At 36.3% G+C, this 22,960-nt stretch overlaps 3 protein-coding genes across 9 annotated transcripts in view; 2 read left to right on the top strand and 1 right to left on the bottom strand.

Moving 5' to 3' along the window:
- The first annotated feature begins 1,346 nt into the window (after positions 1-1,346).
- LOC146533254 (tRNA:m(4)X modification enzyme TRM13 homolog) lies at positions 1,347-13,437 on the top strand. The gene is made up of 7 exons (XM_085195714.1): positions 1,347-1,633; positions 1,830-1,867; positions 1,960-2,150; positions 8,438-8,632; positions 9,391-9,633; positions 10,625-10,731; positions 13,100-13,437. The coding sequence occupies exons 1-7, from the start codon at positions 1,478-1,480 to the stop codon at positions 13,412-13,414; spliced, it is 1,245 nt and encodes a 414-aa protein (XP_085051840.1). The 5' UTR covers positions 1,347-1,477; the 3' UTR covers positions 13,415-13,437.
- Positions 13,433-20,813, bottom strand: ArfGAP3 (ADP-ribosylation factor GTPase activating protein 3). 4 transcript variants are annotated; one of them, XM_085195713.1, is made up of 7 exons: positions 20,656-20,813; positions 20,381-20,572; positions 20,112-20,243; positions 19,847-19,960; positions 18,045-18,161; positions 17,418-17,516; positions 13,433-15,634 (listed from the first exon to the last, which is right to left on the bottom strand). In XM_085195713.1, the coding sequence occupies exons 1-7, from the start codon at positions 20,728-20,730 to the stop codon at positions 14,822-14,824; spliced, it is 1,542 nt and encodes a 513-aa protein (XP_085051839.1). In that variant the 5' UTR covers positions 20,731-20,813; the 3' UTR covers positions 13,433-14,821. The 4 variants fall into 4 exon arrangements, with proteins under 4 accessions (XP_085051839.1, XP_085051838.1, XP_085051837.1 ...); XM_085195712.1 differs by having other exon boundaries at positions 13,433-15,637; XM_085195711.1 differs by having other exon boundaries at positions 19,847-19,975.
- A 462-nt stretch (positions 20,814-21,275) lies between these two features.
- Positions 21,276-22,960, top strand: part of LOC146533256 (E3 ubiquitin-protein ligase TRIM33-like) — a 32,563-nt gene continuing 30,878 nt past the window's right edge. For 2 of the 4 annotated variants that reach the window (XM_085195705.1, XM_085195706.1), the window contains exon 1: positions 21,276-21,788. In XM_085195705.1, the coding sequence (XP_085051831.1) occupies positions 21,645-21,788 (144 nt within the window). In that variant the 5' untranslated portion in view covers positions 21,276-21,644. The remainder of the gene's footprint in view (positions 21,789-22,960) is intronic. The other 2 variants (XM_085195707.1, XM_085195708.1) reach the window with 1 other exon arrangement.

Here is a 22,960-nt window from a genome sequence, read left to right on the forward strand (position 1 = left end):
GGTATCTGTGCGTAACTGCGTCACACGAAATACAGGTTCCTTGCCAAGGAATCCTTGGTATGGATAAAGATCGTGAAATGAAAAAGAATTCCTACAATTAAAGTGTTGATGTATTTTGATTAATTTCTTTAGTTATGTATTTAAAATATTTTACCCTATATGCTGTTCCCATAAAAGGAGTACTGACGCTTCCACCTGTGTAGATGTCGTTACAAAACAATATTATTATTGGGTCATACACAAATCGCGACCTAAATGTGTACGTACGTAAAAAAAGTGAAATATTTGTTCAAAATCACTCTCATTTAATTCTTATAGATTAACCTAATACAGGAAAAATATGAGACCAGATCAGTATTGGTTTTCGAGAAAGATATTCGACGCATAATTTTTTTGATTTGATTTTTAATATTTTATACATAAAAATAGCAACTTTAATCGGTAATAACTACAAAAATATTAACTGTGTCGCAGTTATTAGCTCCCGCCTCGCAGCTGGTGAAGCTAATATGTAAATCTTCTTCTCTTCATTGCTTTAGTGCACCCCAGATCTATTTGAATAGGGCAATGTGGCTTGAACAATGTAAAAAAGGTAGCTAAGCTAAGATTTCGTTATTTAAGTTAACAGAAAATATGTCAACAGAAAAGATTTTCCAATCGAAAATCAGCAATGGTCTTTAGTTTTCAAGGATAGAGAAATGGCAAGTGAGATTTCAAAAATACTCCTTTAAATCCATTGTGCCTATATAATTACAAATATAAGTAGCACATACTTACCAAAATACACTAAAAATAGGAAAGATGCATTGATCTTTTACAAAATGAATAAAATACACGATTCTTTTTATTGGAATATAAAAATACACATCCGTCTTGGTAATGGGTGTAAGCAAATTATAGCTGTCTAATATTACCAAATTAGAAGATATTACATTTAAGGTAACTTTAGTAGAATTTTTTTAAATGCAGATTTTTTGGACCACAGAAAAGAGTCAGCTACGTGTAACAGCTAGTTCATTAGAAATTATAGAAAAGACTGAAGCACATTTTGGAAATTATCATTAAAAAATCAACGCAAGTATATTCTACGCGGAAAATATGTGTGATTTCGATGACAAGGGGCGTAATAACTTAAATTACAAATTTTTGAAATTGAAACTATGAACTACGAATCAGAACATTCCACAGAACGGGACAAATGATGGAATTTGAATTTTTTTCTTTACATTTTTTTTTTAAATTTTGATGTGTAGACTATCCACATATCATAAGGGGGTAGGCATAGTTAAATTTAGAATGAAAAATCATTCTATTTTCTTTTATTTGTTATAGCTATTGTAATATAACACTCATATGATTATGACCCTATTACGTTTTCTTAATTCTTATATTATATGTATTATCTATGACAATGCTAGCTGTTGTCGTTGTGTCGTTTTTCTAACCTAAACATATTTTTCTGTAAACAAATGCAAACATGAGTAAAACTGCAGTAAACGATAAAAGTAACATAAATGCTCCACAATGTGTATTCTTTGTATTAAGAAAGAAGCGACTCTGCAGAATGACTGTAAAGCCCGGAAAACAATACTGTGGGGAACATGAGCCACAGCCAAAAAGTAATGATGGAAAAGTAAATATTTAAAATCACTTTTTAGTTCTTTTGTGATAAATATACGAGTCACTTAAAAGGTATTTGGTAAAGGATGGCTTATAAAAGAAGCTTACATGGCCTATAAAAGAAGTACTTACACGAAAGTTTTCAAATTCATTGTTAATGGCTTTTTAGGTTTCAACATATGTTAATTTTTTTCTGAAACTAATTGCAGGATGACACACGCATACCTTGCCCTAATGATCCAAAACAGTAAGTTAAAATAAGCAATGATTAAAATTTTTTTTACGCAGAAGTTAGGACAACTTACAATGTTTGTTTAAATTTCACATAATTTATTGCAGCACCTGTTATGCCAGTAAACTAGAAAAACATTTGACCATTTGTAATGCCCGACCGCAAGAGCAACCGGTCTATATAATACGAAATATTAATGCTCCCACAGAAGCAGATGATTTTCTAAGACTTCCATTGAGCAAAATTCCTTTAGAAAAAATATTGAAGGTTATTGAAAAAGTCAATATATTGTATGATAGTAAGTCCTACTTAGTTTAGTAAAAAATAATATACTTACTTTATATATTTAAATAAGTAAAGTAATGAAGACAGCGGATTTTTCTTTGACTATACACAATTTTTTATGTTATTTTGTTATCATATTATTACAGTTTGAATATTATTTTATTTATGTATTTTAGAACTTATATCCAAGGTACATACTGTTACAAGCTGCGAGAAGTCATCAGCAATTAGATCCTGATCTATTACTTGTGGTGTTACAGTACATGCTATGATCTGGTTATGGCCATGGTCCGGGGATGGTGCAACTCACCATCTACCATTCACACCATGTAGGAGGTAGGACCCTCAATTATCTCAACAGTAGCTCTTTGCCATTTCTCACCTGGTCCATACATCCATATTTGCACTAAATAGTCCTCAGCAAAGGTGTGAACGGGTGTTCTGTGTGTCGCTGCGTCAAGTTGTATCTCTGTGTTAGAGGCTACTGAGTCCAGGTGGAGAGATGATACTACTGTCCTATATCAACAACATTCAATTGTTTCGCTATTTGGCACAGTGCAAATATAGTATAAACCTTTACTCAATTTCTCTCCAGGGCATCTTAGAAGACGATATTTTCTTTAACTTATTCTTGAACTTCTGAGTGGCGTTTGATCTGTCGGTTAGTTGCCGGATGATATGGCGGTGAGTACAAATGTCTGACTTTATTTTTAGGCAAGAATGATTTGAATTCATCAGAGCTAAAGGCTCTTCCATTGTCTGACAAAAAAAGTCACTAAAAGTCTTTGAGAGACTGATTTCAGCTTCAAACTATTTGTTGTAACTTTCAATCAACACGAAAAGTTTTTCCTTGGAATGGTCCTGCAAAATCTATGTGAACGATTCCTGGTGGATTATTTGTAACTGCCTGTCTGTGAACTATTCACACGCAGTCACCATCCTTTTGAACTGGTTATACATGCCTACACACCATACGTACCCTCTAGCATATGCCATTGTCTTGACGATCTACGCATGTGGGGCATTTAAAAGTTGAAGTACCTGGTCTTGAAGAGCCGCAAGTGTAATGACTATTGCACCACAATAAACACTCTTTATTGTACGAAACAGTCTTTCTCCGCATCCAGTATGGTTGCAGCACAGGGTCGCTATTACGTGGTGGCCAACCATGTAAAACATAAAACGAAAATCTCCTCAATATAGAAATCTTCTTGGTGAGTTCAGCAATTTTGCGCATGTCCAAATTCCAACCCCTAGACTGCTCTTCCTAAAGTAAAACGTCTCTACCGATGTTTGTAGTCACTGTCGATGTATTCAATCGGCTTCCCAGTCATGTAATAATCGTAACACCCCAGCTTCAAAGACCAGCGCAACATTCTCGGTGAAATCTGATCCGGTATACGTTTCTCCCGGTTCAGCAAACCTATCAACAGCTTATAATCTGTCACAATAGAGAACTTCCGGCCCGCCCGATAGTCCTGAAATTTTGTCAATCCAAAAATTATAGCCAGTGCCTCTTTATCGATTAGGCCATACTTTCTTCGATGCTCTTGCATAGTTCGTGATGCCATCATTATCGGCCTTTCTGAACCGTCGTCCATCACATGTGCTATAATAGCCCCCAGACCATACCGACCAGACCGACGAGTCACATATCAACGGCGAAGCGCCAATGCCTCCTAACTGACATTTTAATTAAATTATCTTTTTCTTTATTATTTTAATTTTAAATGCACACCTACTACACTATTAAAATATATATGAATATAATATAATTCATAAAACATTATATTATTGTTATTAGAAATAATAAAGATTTAAAAACAGTTTCACGCTGTATCCCGCACACAGCAGGGAGGGCAAAGGGAACCTAGTGTGAAGACACTCCGTTCCCCACTTTCTGCTGCATTGCGTGTCGAGTGGTAAAACTCAACGCCGCGCATTGCCTCTACACCAGAGCTAAGAAAATATACGTAAATAAATATTAACTTCCTCGAGTGGGGATCGAATTCACAACCGTCACGATACAGTGCAGCGGCATGACGGCCTCACTAGAAATAATAACATTTTTTTAGTTTGTGTAAAATGTTGACATTGTCAGTTAAGCGGTATTGGTACTTCGCCGTCGATATGAGTAATTCTCTATAGTAATAAAACTGATCGCAGCCACAAAGTTCTGTACGGTCTCATCAGGTGACTGCCGGCGTTGATGAAATTTATCACTTTCTAGTAGTTTGTTAACCGCCGGTTCGGAAAATTTGTCCAGTACACTAAGAATTTCATTAAATTCCGCGCTAGTCGGTCTCGGTGATCGGTGGTATCTTTCCCCCCTCTGATAGAAACAAAGGTCCCTTATTATCCCTCCCGCGGCATCGAGAGCGGACTGCAACTGTTCTTTGTAATCGCACCACTTGTCTGGGGTTAACATGTCCAGGAAAGACTATGTTAGCGATATTAGTCCCCATTTCAACAAAAATCTGCTTAATTTTCCTCGTCGCCAATAAAATGAAACTACAAGTTTTGAGTATAAAGCAAAACTAATTTATTTTCTTAATACCCACAATATAATTATAAATCAATAAATATCAATTCGAATATACAATTTTACTCACTTAATAAATATACATATAACACATAAAACATTCTAAAATAATACAGAAATGCATATATAGTTTTAAGTAGCAATTTTCAGCCTACGCTTAAAGATATTTACTGACGGAGATCGTCTAACTTCACCTGGCAGCGTATTCCAGAGTCCAGCGCCTCTCTTGTAAATCTAATTTTCCATATTTTCTTAATTCATAAAAAAAATATCCGCAATAATTGTTACCCTTCATTATATTAAGGAAACATGATATAATTAATTTATAGTAGATCGATATTTGTAAACATTTATTTAATAAGATAATCGAGTCGTTTTAAAATATAAATAAATATTAGTGTTTAGAAAACAGATTAAGCAAAGACTCGATATTATGGATTCATTACTTTACTTTAAAAATAAGGATGATTTCATCTTTAAATGGTTTTCTGTATGTAGGTACTTAATATGATTAAAATCATCATTTAACAGGTGAACAGTTAGAATAAACATTGATTTTAAGATTGACCTTCTATTATATAATATTTCACTTTAAAACATAAGGCAGACCGCGCATTTCATCGTCTATTCTCATAGTCAAACGGAACTGGAATAAAATATTTCAAACGATGGCAACCCTTGTTTGCGGCAGTTATTATCCAGGCAACCAGTGTTATAGTGTTCAGAAAAAAAGCTTTAATTTGATATACAATTCATTAAAAGCACATGAGTGCAAATTATTAACATTAAGTGACCTGTTTAAACCAGGCAACCCTGGACTTGCGGCAGACTGAGAGCTGGCAACCCTTAATTTTTAAATTTCTTATGCGATTTTCTTTCAAATGATATGCGATTCATACAAAAAACATATGAGTGCAATTTTCTCCAAAAACGAGTAACGAAAAAAAATAATTAAAAGTGATTGGATTTTTCTAGGCAACCCAAGTGTTATCGTTTCTACTAATCATGTATTATTCATTAATATAAGTTTAATTAAGAAGACAGATCCCTGCAGATTTAAGCGGTGGGATCCCAGGCCAATAGCCAATTAGTGTGACATAAGGGAACTTCTAGGAGATTGTTGTATAATTTATTATAGTAGTTAATTATATAGTATTCAAATGCATCTCAGGTTTGAAAAGAAGTTGGCTTTTGGTTGTTTTTACGTGTCAAGTATTTAACCTTTAACTATGGACGTGATTTTTTTATAACATACATATGGACGTCGGGTCTGTCAGACCAGTGTATTTATTGGTCATATTCCGGTTGTTTTTTAAAGGAAGAAGACAATTTTATGTTTTAGTTTACATGAATAGCCTCAAATCAGGCAAAATCAATATAAATATAATCGCTTTTTATTAAAGTTTACGCATCACAACGATTTAAGTAACTTAAAGTCACAATTTCAGTCTATGGCCACATGGGATGACTCTTAAGAAAATAATACTATAAAAAAAAGACAGATAATAAAATAAATATTTTTTTAACAAAATATAAAGTCTAACAAATAAAAAAAATAAAGAAATTACATCTTATGTTATAAAATAAAAATTTTGACAACACCTCAAGATGGTATTATTGAACATCGATACACAATGGCTTTCAACATTGTAGGCAAACAGGACGATTGCAGTCAACATAAGTATGTGTTGTGTTTCTATATATCTTTTGGGGGCAAAGTGTGCATGTTTTTAAGATCCCAAAACTATTATTTTTTTCTTCATGTTCAATAAATGATAGATCAGATCGCGAAACGCGAGTCAAAGTCATTCTCAATTCTTAGAGTAGTTTAGTATACGAAACGCGTCTTTTTATTCGATAAAGTGCTATTTTCTTTATAAAATGTCGTCGTCCAATTCTTTTGTTTGATGTTGATTATAAAGTACCGATATTTTTGTCCCTGACGTGCTAGGTCGATCATTTTTTCCATTTTATCATAAAAACTAAAAAAATCAATCTTTTCTAGGTAAATTATATTTATATTACTAAAATATATAACAACCAATGCCAAATAATATATGATATAAAACAATAAAAACATTTGAATACAAATAATACAGTTAAAATATTAAAGTATATTTTGTAATATTATAAAAATATATGGCGTTTTGAAATCATTCATGTATGGGAAACATGGACGTCGGGTCTGACAGACTCAGGCCCCGTTTAGAAAGTTAAATACTCACGTGTTTTGAACCCAGAGACACAACCACTGCTATCTACATTCATTTTGTCATTAACACGAAAGGTACTGAGAGACTCAGTGGCGGAGGTCACCGACAAGTGGCCGATTTGTAGAATTCGTAGAACTGTCTGGTCTGTCAGACCCGACGTCCATACTTATAGGTTAAAAATTATTATTAGAAATTACGAAAATAATTTATGGTATTTATGAAAAAACTGCGTGAGTAGAAACATTTTAAATTTAAATAATTAAGTTAGATTTTTACAATGTTACTGGCTTTAAATATGAAAATTTGAATTTAAATATGAAAACAATCTTTATTAGGGTTCCGTACCTCGAAAGGAAAAAATGAAATCCTTAGAATGACTTTATTGTCCAGCCGTCCGTCCGTCTGTTAAGATTCTTTATCCCAGGAACGCAAGGAGGTATCAAACTGAATTTTAAATTAAATACTACTGTTCCTTGGAGCTGTTAAAAATTGTAACTTATAAGCCAAAGCAATCAAGATATAGAGCCGTTTATGCCCCCATATTTCCCCAATATTTCGAAACTTGCAAGGGAATCAAAACGTATAAGTACAGAATCTTGAAGTTGGGTTCGTCTAGTCGGTTAGAAGCAATGTCTTATAGCACAGATAAAAGGAAAATTGCGAAACGTAAAAATTTATAGGTAGTTCATGGAAAGTAATCATTACATGATATATTCACTCATTTTGTATGCAATACGCACCGAGGCTTCCGTACCAATTTCAGGATTGTTGACAAACTTAAGTAAATTGTACTTCCTTTTCCCAGTTGACCTACAATCCTGAAATTGGTACGGAAGCCTCGGTGCGCGATTCTGACTTGCACTTAACCGGTTTTTTTTTCTTGTAGTTGTTTCTTTCTTATAAAATTACTTATTGACATGTGGCGTTTAAAAAAAATGTGCAATTTTAAGAAAATAATTTCATTGATATCCATCCACAAATTTAAATGATAATTATATTTACTAATAAGTTCTATAGATAACATTCTAGAATACTATTTTCAGTACTATCAGTGAATCCACATCAGCTTCCATAAATCCACAGATATTTTTTTACTTAATAAGTACTTAACTCTATCCTACCTATTAAATATATATATTTAATTTATTCACCTTTCATCTCATGGCGCATTGAGTAGGGTATAGCTAATAAAAAATGGACAAGTGCGAGTCGAGCTCACCCACTGAAGGTTCGAAAATAATGTCGAATTACGTGTTTTTTGTTCTTTAAGTAGTAGTTTTCAGATTTATTCCTAAACAAGTATTATCTGTAGATGCTAGTTGCCAAATTTCATAGTGCTAGGTCAACCGGAAGTACCATATGAATTTTGATTCCCTTCATAGTGTATTATAAGAGTTCCTTTTTTCTTCAAAAAGTACGGAACCCTAAAAAAAACAAAAAAAAAACCGTTCATATTTGACAAAGTACATAAATTATATCTAAAAGGTATTTTAATTCTCTATACATTACCTATATATTTACATTTTTTATGTTTGTATTATTTAGAAAATGTCAAAGACAACATAACAACATTGCCAGAGAAAACAATCCACAGTGCAGTGTTAGAGGATTTCCAAATGGCTGGCAGAACTGATAGCTCATTGAGGCACTTGAGACAAGCTTCCAGGTTGTTGCATTTGATGGAAGAGGAGCAGCTTGTGGACCCTAATACATGTTTTGTTGAATTGGGAGCTGGAAAAGGTACAATTATTTAAATTGTACTAAAATTAGATTAATTGAGAGGCTGTTATGGCTGTGAGTTCCATCTTCATTTGAGTAATGGTGATATTTTATTTATTAATCTGTTTAATTAGTATTCTGTTATAAAAAAAACAATGTTGGATTTCCTTACTTGACACACAATCTGTGCCTGCTGGCTGCTATGTAGGAGTGAAGCTACTTACCTATTAAGTCACACAATTTTATCCATGCGCCTCAATTTGCAAAATTTTTTTTTTTTTAAATAATTTCATAATTTTTAATATTTAATTTTTAACAGAGTTTTTGTCGTCCTCACTTTAAATGAAACCGCAATAGATTATGCCAAAAAAGAGAAAAGTGATTTTTTTTCCAACAAAATAATAAAATTATCGTTGTAAAGTAATACGCCATTAGTTAAGGACGATGCACGCATATATAAACCTATCCTCAGGGACACCCGCCGGACACGCCTCATTCACGAAATCGAGTCGTAGGTATTGGCGGCAAAATTAAAAATTGTTTAACCTATAGTAGTATTTTTATAGTAGTGTTTACGTTATTGTTATCTATTCGTAACATACAATACATTTTGGATAAACATTGTGAAATGAAAAAAAAAATCCTGCGCCTAAACTGTTGACGTATCTTTTTTTTTTTAGGTATGGGTTTCAAATATTTTTCCCTATATGCTACTCCCGTAAAAGGAGCGCAGAACCTTCCACTTGTATATAAAGTGATACTGCAAATGTATTTTCCAGGTCATCTCTCATACTACGCGTGGCGGGCGTGGTGCCAGAGCTGCCCCAGCCGGGTGCTATTGGTGGACCGCGCCTCGCTGCGGCACAAGCGCGACAACAAGTTGCGGGGCAGTGAGGGTGCAGGAGGGGCCGTGCAGCGCATACGGGCCGATCTCGCGCACTTACACCTGGAGATGGTGCCGTACGTGGCAAGTGCTGGTTGCGTTGTGGGTTATGCAAAACATCTTTGTGGTGTTGCTACAGGTGCATTTAAAGCTTAATATAATGTGCGAGCAAGTTTACCTCAAACTTAAGAATAAAATTGAACTGGAACAATGTTGTATAATCCTTATATATAATAAAATATAATAAAATATATCTGCACTTGCAGATAAACTCAGCTCTGCCGCGTTCGCAATTAAGAAAGACAAATGACGGACGTTGAAACTGCCCGACTAGTCTACTTTAGCTATTTTCATAGTATTTTATCTTGAAAATAATGGAATGCTGCTATGGGGCATGCTTCAGATATCAATTCAATATTTATTCTCCAAAAAAGAGCAGTGAGATATATTTATAATCTAAGAGCTCGAGATTCTCTGCAAGATGTTTTCAAAGATGCAGGTATTATTACAGTTGCTTCCCAATTTCTATATTATAAAATTCTCTTTATCCGACAAAATATACATTGTCATAGCAAAAATAGCGACAGTCATAAGATAGGAACGAACGAATCTTTATAAATAAAGATAAAATTGTTACTCCAAGATTTCGCCTCCAAAAAGTTAATAAATCTTTTATGGGGCTGAGAATACGTGTATACAATAAAATTCCGCAGTGTATTCTCAGTTTGCCACTACCAAAATTTAAAATATCTGTAAAAAAATTTCTAACAAGTAAAGCTTATTATACTGTTCAAGAATATTTAGAGGATAAATATGTAATGTCTATTGAATGTCAGGCAGGATAACTGCCAGCTAATGTAATAGTAAAATATACCATTGACTTTAAAAAAAACTACTGTTGAGTTTCTTGCCGGCTCTTCTCAGCAGAACTGCCTTCCGAACCGGTGGTAGCTTTTGGTTGACATGTACATTCGACGATTCAAAAGTGCTTTTATAGTTTATTTGAATAATGAATATTTTGAATTTGAATATAGAAAATTCGATTCTGTACATGAAAGATATAAAAAATGATAAAGTAGGGACACAAGAAATATAAGTTTTAGTAATAATATCGGTTACTACGTCTACAGACTACGCGCTGCGCTGCGTGGCAGCGGCACGGCGCGCGCGCGGCCTCGTGCTGGCAACGTGCTGCCACCACCGCTGCCAGCGCAGCGCCCTCGCCGCCGCGTTGCAGGTACTACATGTATAAGGCAACAACTTTATTCTGGTGGCTACACGAAGCCTCCTTGCTTTATTAAAATTGTTTTAGTCCAGTCCAACCAATATTCGTAGTCGCAAATATTGGCCAAATAACGAAATATTTGTATTTAATTTTTTAATATTGATTTCATAAAGCACACAGAGGCATTCCGGCACGTCCGCACGTTGAACCAAATAAGAACACAACATTTTTTGTGCTCTTTTTTTTTTTTTTTTTTTTTTTTTATATGGAATAGGCTTGCGTTTGACCGCATCAAGTCTGGTGAGCGTTGATGCGGTCTACGGTGGTGCACGCTTGCCTAGAAGATACCTATTCACCCTTTCTTTGAAAACCCCCACATTGTATGTCACAGGAAATACAGATGCCGGCAGTGAGTTCCAATCTCTCGCAGTGCGGATAAAGAATGTAGCCTCAAAGCGTTTCGTTCGTACGGTAGGAATTTCTACCGTGTATGGATGGCGTAAAGCTGTATTTCTGGAAGTTCTGAGGTAAAAAGGGGCTGGGGGAACCAAGCTATGTAAATCATGGGCACACTCTCCGAAGTGTATCCGGTAAAACACAGACAGAGATGCAACCCTACGCCGGTGGCTAAGGCTCTGCAGTTGAGTTTCAACAAGGGTCCCGTCATTGATTAGCATTCTGGCTCGTCTCTCAACTGACTCTAAGGTCTGTAATTGGTACTTGGCAGAACCATCCCATAAATGAGAGCAGTACTCCATACATGGTCTAACTTGTGCTTTATACAGTGTGAGAAGATGTTGAGGTGTAAAGTACTGTCTCACCTTGGAGAGGACGCCAAGTTTCTTAGCAGCCAACTGAGCTCTGGACTCAATGTAAGATCCAAAGTTAAGAGTCGATGAAAGAGTAATGCCAAGAAGTTCAAGGTGGTCGCTTAACGGTACCGATACATCTCGAAACGAGGGGGATAATTCGAATGGCCTTTTTTTCGCGGTGAACAGACACGCCTGGGTCTTAGTGGCATTAAATCTGACCAAATTAGCATCTCCCCAATCGGAGACTGCTTTGAGGTTCAAATTAAGGCGCTCAACCATAGTATCCCTATGCGATTGTATTTCAGGCCCACTTGCAGTTGCTTTAGCCATATAGCGCTCTACAACAGTGCTGTCATCTGCGTACCCAAGAATTCCAGGAATGAGTAAATCATTTATATGGAGCAGGAATAGAGTTGCAGAGAGCACTGACCCTTGAGGAACACCGGCATTTACATCCATTATATCAGACGAGTAGCCATCCACGACTACACGTATTGATCGGTCCCTCAAGAAGTCCGATAGCCAAGAACACAAGTCATCGGGCAAGCCATATGCTGGTAACTTTCCTATAAGGCTATCATGCCAAACCCTGTCGAAGGCCTTTGAGATGTCAAGAGAAACGGCCATTGCCTCACCATACCTCTCAATGGCCTCACTCCAGAAATGAGTGACATACGCTAGAAAATCCCCAGTAGACCGATTACGCCGAAGGCCATATTGGCGGTCACTGAGAAGGTCGTTTGTTTCTAGGTATGCCAAGAGTTTATTATTCAGAACACGTTCCATGACCTTACAGATTATGGACGTGACTGAGATTGGCCTGTAATTGGCAGGGTCGGCGCGACTGCCCTTTTTGGGCACTGGTTGCACGTCGGCAAGCTTCCAGAGTTTAGGTACTTGTCCAATCGTAAGAGAAAGTCGAAAAAGGCGTGTTAAAACAGGAGTCAACTCAGCCGCACAATTACTCAACACAATGGCCGATATACCATCAGGACCACTAGCTTTGTTCACGTCAAGACATCGTAGAACTTGGCGCACCTCCTTTTGGTGAATGTGTATATTACTCATTAGAGTGTCACATTTTGGTGGTATTGGAGGTACTGCGCCACCTGCGTCTAGACGCTAAGATTCTGCAAATTGAGATGCAAACAAGTTTGCTTTCTCTTCGGAAGTATGAGCTAGTGACCCATCGGGTTTCAGCAGTGGAGGAAGTGAAGGGCGAGCGAAGTTTGCTTCAACTGATTTCGATAAGGACCAAAACGCTTTAATTTCTCGGGCCGTTTTTTAGACTAATGCTTAATCTATTGTATAATTAATCAAAGATCATAAAACAAGTTTCGTCGTCGGTTTAGTTGATTGTTTAGAATAAAATGGCTACCTGGATGGCGTGAACATTGGCCGACGGGTGACGGGTGGGGTACGGGTGTGTAACTACGGCAGTTATACATTGTTCCTCGAAAACTATTCAAACAGCTAAATACTAGCGGTTTGATCACTTAATTCCATAACACACTATTAAGCATCAATGACAAATATAACAAATAATAATCCATTTATCTTTTCATAAGGATCTAGGCATCGACCCCGAAGAGTTTGACGTGATGCTGGGTATAGTGTCGTGGGCGACGTGCGGCGACGGACGCAGCCGCTATCGCCGTCAGGCGACTCCCCCTGAGACCCGAACACCCCCCGAGACCGGCGCCATCATGCTCAACCTGCAGCAAGAGCAACGGGAACTGGTCGGCAGAAGGGCCAAGGCGCTAATAGACTGGGGCAGAGTGTTATACCTGCGGGAGAAGGGGTTCCAAGCCCGCCTCGTGCACTACGTACCCCCTGGCGTGTCGTTGGAGAATGTTTGCATTGTAGCTAAGAAAGTTATTTGACGACAATAAAAGTACACATTTTACATATTGTATTATTTATTTTTGTTTCCTATACAGTAGTTCAATATAACAGCTACACAAATGCTGGTATTTGTCAGTGCTGACTGTTCTTGACAGTCACTCTTCCATGGTAAAGAACAAATATTGTGGTTATTGCTATAAAATAGAAACAAATAGTGGAACCTGACTTTGATGAAAGCTCTTAAGACAAAGTAATACTCAGAAATATCATAGAATGATATAGACAAAGTTAAAAAATTAGTTTAGGCTTTGTTATGTATAGAAGCAAGTAACATGATATCCAATTTCATACATAATAAATTTTTAATAGTAAAGAATATAAAATGAAAAAAAAATTATAATTGCATAGCAAGTTTATATATAACTCTGTGTCACAATTTACATGTGATTACGAAAGAGGGGGCTGGCGGCTAATAATAAAATAGTAAAACGAAACTAAACAAAGATACATTATAAAATAAGAAAGATATGCAGAGCTTTAATATACACATTATTAATATATTTGTATATAACGTTCATTGTTATAATTAACTAAGTTATAAATAACTTCACGCTGTATCCTCATAGCAGTGCAAGCAGAGGTTCCCTCCATACCTTTAAAGCAATATGTTGAGTGGCAGATGTTCTCAATGTCGCTTTATCTAATGTAACAATGATCCAAGTGCATATAGGACTGATGTCCCAGTAGTCACCGTCTCCTTCTTAGTCTTGTATGGTGGTAAGAGGCAAGTTAGTGACAAAACATTACTCTCCTTTTCTGCTTTTTAGCAATTTCGTGTTGAGAGATAAATTAGTAACAGTAATGTTAGGGTCTTGGAGTCAGAAATTATCTAATACTATTTTGCCTTGTATTGTAGACTACAAGTAGTAACAACATAAAATTTGAAATCCAAAAAAATATGAATCAACTCAGACAATTTGTCTAGTTCTATAGGAATAACAATATTATATGTATTAGTTTATTCAAGATGGCCACTAAAGAAAGCTTTATGTAATTATACATACAATAGCATATTATGTTTCAGTTGTAAAGCTGCAGTGCAGTGACACTAACACTACCTCAAACTACTGTTATATTACAATATTTACAATCAATGATCCTGTTTCAATGGCTTAACAAATATAACACAGTCATATCAAGTTGTTAAAATATATAAGAGTAAAGAACACATTAATGTAATCTCCATACAATATGTGTAATATAAAAGTGACGATAAACTTATTATACAAATTTTACTATTTTTTATTCTCTCTGAAAAATAGTCAAAGGAAATATGTCATTCAGTATATTACAGACACCGTTTGTAACCCTCAACTTATTATTAAATATAATAAAAATAAAGTGTTCTACATTGATGCGGGTATCGTCCGTGACACAGTCGGTGTTCAATAACCGTACCGCTCCTGTATGGACGACACGACGCCGTTAGCCAACGACGACAGACGGCCTGCCACGCGCGTCACTCCCGCGCGAACCGACTCGCGCACCTCGTCCAGGTCCGGCGCCGACACCGCGAACCCTGCGCCGCCGCCACCGCCGCCCGTGCCGGCCCCGCCGCCCCCGAACAGGTCCGCCGACGATATGCTGCTGCTGCCTTCGAAGCGAGAGAGGTCACCGCCGTTGCCCCACCGGTCGCTGCCACCAGACTCCCCGAAGAACTGCGCTGAGCTGATGGATTTGGCCGAGCCGAACTTTTTCACGGCAGACTCGTCTTCGGGTTCCTGGCGACGAGCGGGGCGCGCGCTCCTCTGTGCGGTCGCGGGCGCGTGCGCGGGGCGGTCCTCCGAGAACATGGTGCGCACTTGGCGCGCGGGCTCTGGCTCGATACTCTCCCAGCCCGCGCCCGCGTCCCCTTTGCGCGCGCCGCCCGGTACCGAGTCCGCACCGCGCGCGTACGGCTCGTTGCGGATCATCACAAACACGCTGTTAAAGTCGTCGAGGTCGTGGTCATCGAGCGCACGCGCGTGTGCGCCGGCGGGGGCGCCCTCCTGCTCGATGGTGGTCATGTCGGAGGCGGCGGAGTGCGACACGCCGTGCGCGTGCGCGTGCAGCGCGCGCGTAGCGCCCGCGATGCCGAGGCGGTCCGCGCTCGCGTTCACCCCCGCCGGCGCGTAGGCGAGGCGCAGCGACGCCACCTCGGCCTCCACGTTGGCTAGCGTGGCGCTGCCGTCCCCGCCGATGGTCTTCGCTGCCGCCACCTGCTAAATGCAATATTCTGTATCTTAAATGTAACTCCTGCAAAACTTTTGCTGTATGTTCTTATAATTATAAAATATAGATATAGGCTGTTGTGGCGCACCAGCACGGCATCTAACTATAAATGTAAGTTGTAAGATGGTTCCAACATAACCTTAGAAAAATAAATGCTTTTCATTTCCCCTCTCTAGTAATAAGAGAAGTTACAGAATTAATTTCCACCACTCGACATCTAATATTTGTTGTTTTATTTTCTATCAATTTACGGTCAACCAGAAGCTATAATTAAACTTTATGAATATCTGATTGTTTTAAAAGATGAACTCATCCTTTGATGCGTAGATGATTGATCTACTACTACTGTCTACTAGTCTACTGCTACTCAGGTCAAGATTAACTTTAACAACTGAGACATTACAATTTCCGCGGTCTATTGCCCTCCAAAGTATGCTATAACAAATTTAAACTTTTTAATTTCTTTGCAACTTTAGGAACTCGGTTCATCATAGGCGGGAACTGGATATCAAAATACCAATTCTGTGCCCAGACTAACTACAAGAGAAAGACAATTTTACAGAGCTATAAGAGATCTTAACTTAGAAACTCTCTCTGGCAAAGAACCTAATCACTGGCCAACAGACTCGAAAAAAGTCCCGACATCTTGGATTTCTTTTTATCAAAAAATATATCGGTAAATAATATGAGCATTGAATCAATGAATGACCTCTCCTCTGACCATACTATCTCATCCTGTTATTCTTAACGTCAGCTGCCAAATACGGCTTATAGATGTAATACAAAAACTGTCTACTAAATATACTATCTCGGAAATATATCGAGAAACCATCATGTCACAAATAAATTTAAAATCTAGAGCGGAAATAGAAGAAGCAGTAGAAGAACTCAACAGACTCACACATATAGCTGCAAATAAATCGACTTTTTTGCGAAAAGTACGGCTCCCGAAAGAACACATATATCCCACATTTGTCAGAAATAAAATACAATGACAAACAACGTCGACAAATGATCGAGCGAGGTGATCGATGAAGTGAGTGAATATCATCTTGGATTATTGTTTTACAAACAGATCACCCAATAGCAGACAAAATAAAAAAAGGAATAGCCAGTACTGTGATCTCTCCATGTGAGGAACCTGTCCAAATATATTCCCAGATACTTTACTGTTGTTTTGTCTTGCTGAAGTTAAATCACATCATTTAGTTTCACTGGTGGATAGCCTCCTCTTTAATAAGTGTGAATGTCACATGTAAAGACTTGCTATTCTCCATTTTTTGAACTGAGTTGTTACTTTATCTAAGTGTTCTTAAAGTTTTGTAGACGCTATGTTTGGATCTTTGTGACTTGAAAGTAATGTTTGCATCAGTGCAAGTGGCAATCACAGTATTCTTTTAATAAGTCAAGTCAGTAGTATAGACTGTGTATAATCTCAACCCAGCACTGATCCCTGCGGGACTCCAACTTCTTTCAAATGTTTCAAAATTCTATGTAAACCAGTAAAAAAAAAACTATTATACTATCTACTATTGAAATGAAATATTTATTTAAATTTATATTTCCATTTCTTTACTCTGGTGTCGAGGCAAATTGCGACCTCCACCGTGAGCTCCGCCACTCAGTAAGGAATTTCCGCGAAAAATGTGGAATGGAGTGTCTTAATATTAGGATCCTTCTGCCCTACACGATGCTGTGCAGGATACAGCGTAAAGCTGGCTTTTTATATTTTTTTTAAATTTAAGTTTTTACAAATTTAACAGTGATTACCTCCATTTTTAATTTCTCTGCCATGATAGCTTCTCTTTCAATGTCCTCAAAATTTGTAGCCACCTTAGTTGCTCCCAAACCACCCTTACGAGCCCCCAACTTAAAACACAATAATTATTTTAACAAATGCTGTCATAAACTGATTACTTAATACTTAATGTATCAAATAGATTAAAATATATCTCCAGTGGCACTACAGCACAGCATTTGACATTCAAATCCCATAGTTGAGGGTTTGATTCACATTCAGGAGAATGAATTATTTTCATTTTCTCCCCTCTGGTAACAAGACGGTGCATTGCTTAATTAATTGCGTATGTATAAGTGTGTATGTATGTAGGTGTGTTTGTATGTATGTATTTATGCATGCATGTGTATGTATATGTGTATGTATGTATGTATATATTTGCCCATTTATATATTTTATTTAGTACTCAGATTTATTTAGTACACCCCTCCTAATTTAATTAATGCTCTCCTCTATCCAAAGGTTGCCTGGGAGAGATTGCTGGCTTAGCAATAAGGCCGCCTATTGTGCTGTTTCTTGTATCATTATAAACATATTTGTAATTAATTATTTGGTGTGCAATAAAGAATATTTTACTTTACTTTACTTTATGTACTTACTCCAGATCTCCTAGCAACAGGGTGAACAGGGGCTGTGGTTTTCTGTGTGGAGCCCCACAGGCGAGCCTCTGAACTCAAAGCCCCTCCTCCCCCTGGACCTCCCGTATTTAAAGAAGCCTGTGATATTTAAATTATTTTCATTACGATGACTTACTCCATTACTTGTTATGTTGTAAATTTACAATGTAATTTAATTACAATATGGTAATACTCAATAAATAATAAATTTCCCCCAATCTGTAATAAAACAAATATTTTTTTCATTTTAAAAATAAAAACTATACAGAGTTTTTTTGTCAGCACCTCTTTAAATGAAACCACAGATTTAACTACTCTATAAAAGAGAATTAAAAAATATATATTTTTTAACAAAAATGAAAATGTTTTTTTTTTTCAATCAAAATAAATTAATAAATTATCGTTTTAAAATAAAACGGCATTTGTTAAAGACGACGCACGCACACATAAACCTATCAAAGGGACACTGCCGCACACACTTCATTCTGAAATCAAGTTGTAGATAAAGTTCAAAGTTGTTTAACTTTTATTAGTATTTTTGTAGTAGTAAGTGTTTACGTTATTGGTATCGATGTGTAACTGCGTCATACGAAATACAGGTATGGATAAACATCATGTAATGAAAAAAACCCTCCATCTAAACTGTTGAGGTATCTTGATTAATATCTTTAGGTATGGGTTTGAAATATTTTAAGAGAAGCACTTCCAGTAAAATAATATTTTGATGAAATGAATATAATAAAGGAAAAGAAAACATTGATTATTTTAGCATTTAGTGCTATATCTATATATATAAAATCGAAAGGTCACTCACTCATCACAAAATCTCAGAAACTACAAGTGCTAGGAATCTCAAATTTTGCATAGGAGTTACTTATAGGACATAGGTGCTCGCTAAGACGGGAATTTGCAATATTCGACTTCTAAGGGGTTGTTTTTGGGGTCGAAAGTTTGGTTGGTTTTCGTATCGATATCAAAAACGGTTTTCAGATATCATTGTTTTTTTTTTTCGAATTGTCATAAGTATAAAATTATAATATAATAATATCAATTTCCTTCGTGTGTTTTCCATACAACGTGACATTGGCGAAATGAATTGTGCTCAACTGGCACGCTCGAAACGCCATATATTGAGAAATCAATCAATCAATATAATAATAGATATATGTAATTAGAATTACAATAAAAAATGCTTTACGAACTATGAACATAAGTAAAAAAATTGAGATAATGTTAAATACAAAATCATATTTTAAGTCCAAATTTCAACCTTATTCATTTACTTAGAAGTTCGATTTCATAACAAAGAAATAATAACTAATTAAGAAAACCGCCGAAACAAGAATCTGCTAGTTAGTTAGCTATCGTTTATTCGCTTCATTTCTTACACCCGTGAAGAAGATATCGATGGAAAAAGACATAGCAAATATCAGTTTATTAGATATTCGCCTTATCTCATTTACGGCCGTTCAGAATACATTACTTAGAAAAAGAGGAAGTTAGTTTCGATTTAAATCCGTTTGACGTTTCAGAAGTTTTGCGTTATTACGTTTTTGTTCAGATCACAGCTATGTTCATGTTTTAACTTTCTGTAAAAACGGTTTGCTAAAAACATATATCGATACAGTATGTTTTCCTTAACATATCGGTTTTAAGTTACGTTTTGATATATCGAACTCATCCCTACTCTGAATACCCTGTTAGGGTTAGAGTGTCAAGTTAAGTAAGATTGCACTGTGTACACAAAAAATCGCTACCAATGTCTATGATGGCAGTTTGGTTACCTGTGTTGTAATGTTATTAGCATTAGTATCAGAAAACTCTTCATGCTCTGCAAACCAGTCTACCTCTTGCTTCTTCTCATCTTTCATCTCTGCAGAAGCTGGCTCCAAGTGCAGCTGAAAAATTAAAATCTTAGCTACAATAAACAAATTATTTTATTTACATAACCATAAAAACATGAGTCATCCCTTTATCTAATAATAACTTATTGCCATATAATATCCAATCAATAATATTGTAAAAATACTACAGTTTCTATAAGAATACCTTGGTTCCATATGTCTTCATAGCCTGTTCCGACATAGCACTTAATTTATCCTTATATTGTTGTGCAATGCGGGAACTGTACTTCTGTCGAGCATCTTCTGTCGTAAGACCATTTGTACGGAAGTATTGTGTCTGGATACAGAAGGCAAATCATATTGACAAGGTTAAAGAGATTTTTACCAGCCACAATAAATACGTCCAGAAGTAATTTAAAGATTTTATATCATAGATATATTTTTTTAACTTTAAAATATAGAATGTCATCATACTGCATTGACGTTGCCGCCGAGTTGCATGTTCCTTAATTGTTTCCATGTCCAGTTAGTGTCCAGCTGCGTGGAGCGTACGAAAGTCAGATGCACTCCGAGGCTGCGGTGCACCGCTGAACAGTCCAAGCAGATGAACACACCGTACGTCACCGACGACCACGTAGGATTCTTTGCGTTGCAGTCGAAACATATCTGCGCAGGGAAATTATTCATGAGGTGATCATTCGTGACTTACATTACACTATATGACAATATGATCCTTGAAATATACGTACTTTATTAGCGGGAATAGATCTTAATCTTTGAAAAACAGCTTCAATATCGCTTTTACTTGGTCCAGAGTCAGCCATTTTCGACAAATTTGACGTGTTCTGTCACGACACCATAAACACGATTCACTTACATACACAGAACACATTTACTCACATACAGATTACACATTTGCTTACATACAGACGAAGGTGTCACGTGTCGCCACATTCTTTTGACATTTAGTGTCAATAAAGTTTTTTTATCAGCTTCACGCTGTATCCCGCAAACAGCAGGGTTGGCAGAGGGAACCTAGTGTTTCTGCCGAATTCTGAAGGCATTGCGTGTTGATTGGCAGAACTCAACTATTAATATAAATGTTTCATCTCCTCGAGTGGGCGATCGAACCCTCAACCAGTCGGTTTTACAGTTACACTTTGTACCCCTGCGCCACGACTGCCGTCAACAATGATTCAATGGGCGCAGAGCCGGACAGAGTGGTGAGCATTGGGGAAAGCCTACGTCCAGACTTTAAAAGGCTGATGGGGAAGCCGCATTGATGTCTAAACTAAACATTTCCGTCTATGGCGATATAATGGCAAATCCATATTTCGTAAATAAGTAAATGTGTTCTGTGGTAATGTGACATTAAATAAAAGTCTATGTTGTCTATAGTTGGTTGCTAATGTATGTCTGAAAGGACGCATGTAGAAGTGTTATATTTAAAAAAAAAACTACATAAAACAATTGAATCCTTTTTTACATTTCACTTGTTAGCATACAATAAGCTTCATATGTTCTTAAAGAATTCCAACGAGACTATTTCTTGTAATAACTAGAAGTAGAAACCATCCCATTGAAGCCTTGTCTTGCAATAAGTGGTCAATTAATAATGTTAACATGCGCTAGCGTCGAGATTTAGGTAAAAGTGAAAGTTCTGGATTAACTTTTCCGTGGTGAAAATGAGACTCAAACAACTTCAGTGAATTAGATAGTGTTCAAGAGCAAAACGGGAATGGAAGACGTAAATTTTCCCCCGGGCGGGGAATGTGGAGAGGATATTGAACGTGCCTTGATGGATCTGGGCCCTTTGCTTGGCGTTACTATCAAGGAGGAAGTTCCTGATGAACTTCCTGATAGAGCAGCTTCACAAGGAAACGTATGAATATTACCTAATTTTATGAAAGTACTGCTATTTTAATTTTTATTTCCTGTAATTTCTCAGTCTACCTCGCTGGTAAACTAAAAGAGATATCTCTAGAGTAAACTAAAACCACAACTTTTTGAAAGGGGTAGCATGAGTAACATGTATAATAATGGATTAGAGAAAATATTATTTTTATAATACTGGTAAAGTAAAAATACAATACATATTTACACTATTAGATATAACATATACCATATTGTCTAGTCATATTTGAGAAAATAATATGAACTTGTGAATCAATTATGCCAACATAAGAATTGAGAGATGAGAGATCTAAAAACTTCTTTAGATATTGATATCTCTGAAATTCTATGGTTAATCCTGAAATATATTTATATGTAAACTAGCGGACGCGCGCAGCTTCGCCTGCTTATTTTCTCCCTTAGGGGTGAATTCTAATAAACCATGAAACATGTATCTTTGAAATCTTTTTAAGAGTCTCAATATCAAATTTTATAAAAATCAGTGGCGTTTTAAAGATTTTTCCATACAAATTTTCAACCCATTATTTGCACCCCTAGGGGATCAATTAAATAAACCACGAAACATATGTTCCATGAAATATTTTTAAGAATCTAAATTTCAAATTTTATAAAAATCAGTGGTGATTTAAAGGTTTTTCCATACAAACTTTCAACCCCATATTGGTTTTTTAGAATTTATCCCCTTAGGGGAAACTGTGAAAAAAAAAAACTGTGAAACATGTGTTCAATTAAATCAACCGACTTCAAAATTATAAAATCTTTGTATAATTATTTGTCACTTTTTAGTTCGTTGTTAGAAGTCTGTTTTTCTTTTTGTTAAAAATTAATTCAAATTCAAAAATTCAAATTCAAATTCAAAATATTCTTTATTCAAATAGGCAATTATTACAAGCACTTTTGAATCGTCGAATGAACATATGAATAAAAAGCTACCACTGGTTCGGAAGGCAGTTCTGTTGAGAAGAGCCGGCAAGAAACTCAACAGTTGCTCTTTTCAAAATCAATGGTACAATCTATTACATTAGCTGGAAGCTATCCTGCATTACATTCAATGGACATTAATTCCATACATGCTTATCCTCTAAATATTCTTGAACAGTGTAATATGCTTTACTTGTTAGAATTTTTTTTACAGATATT

This window comes from Heliconius melpomene, chromosome 13 (assembly GCF_056956725.1).
Source record: "Heliconius melpomene rosina isolate 202511_hmr_F chromosome 13, ASM5695672v1, whole genome shotgun sequence".
NCBI classification, from domain to species: domain Eukaryota; kingdom Metazoa; phylum Arthropoda; class Insecta; order Lepidoptera; family Nymphalidae; genus Heliconius; species Heliconius melpomene.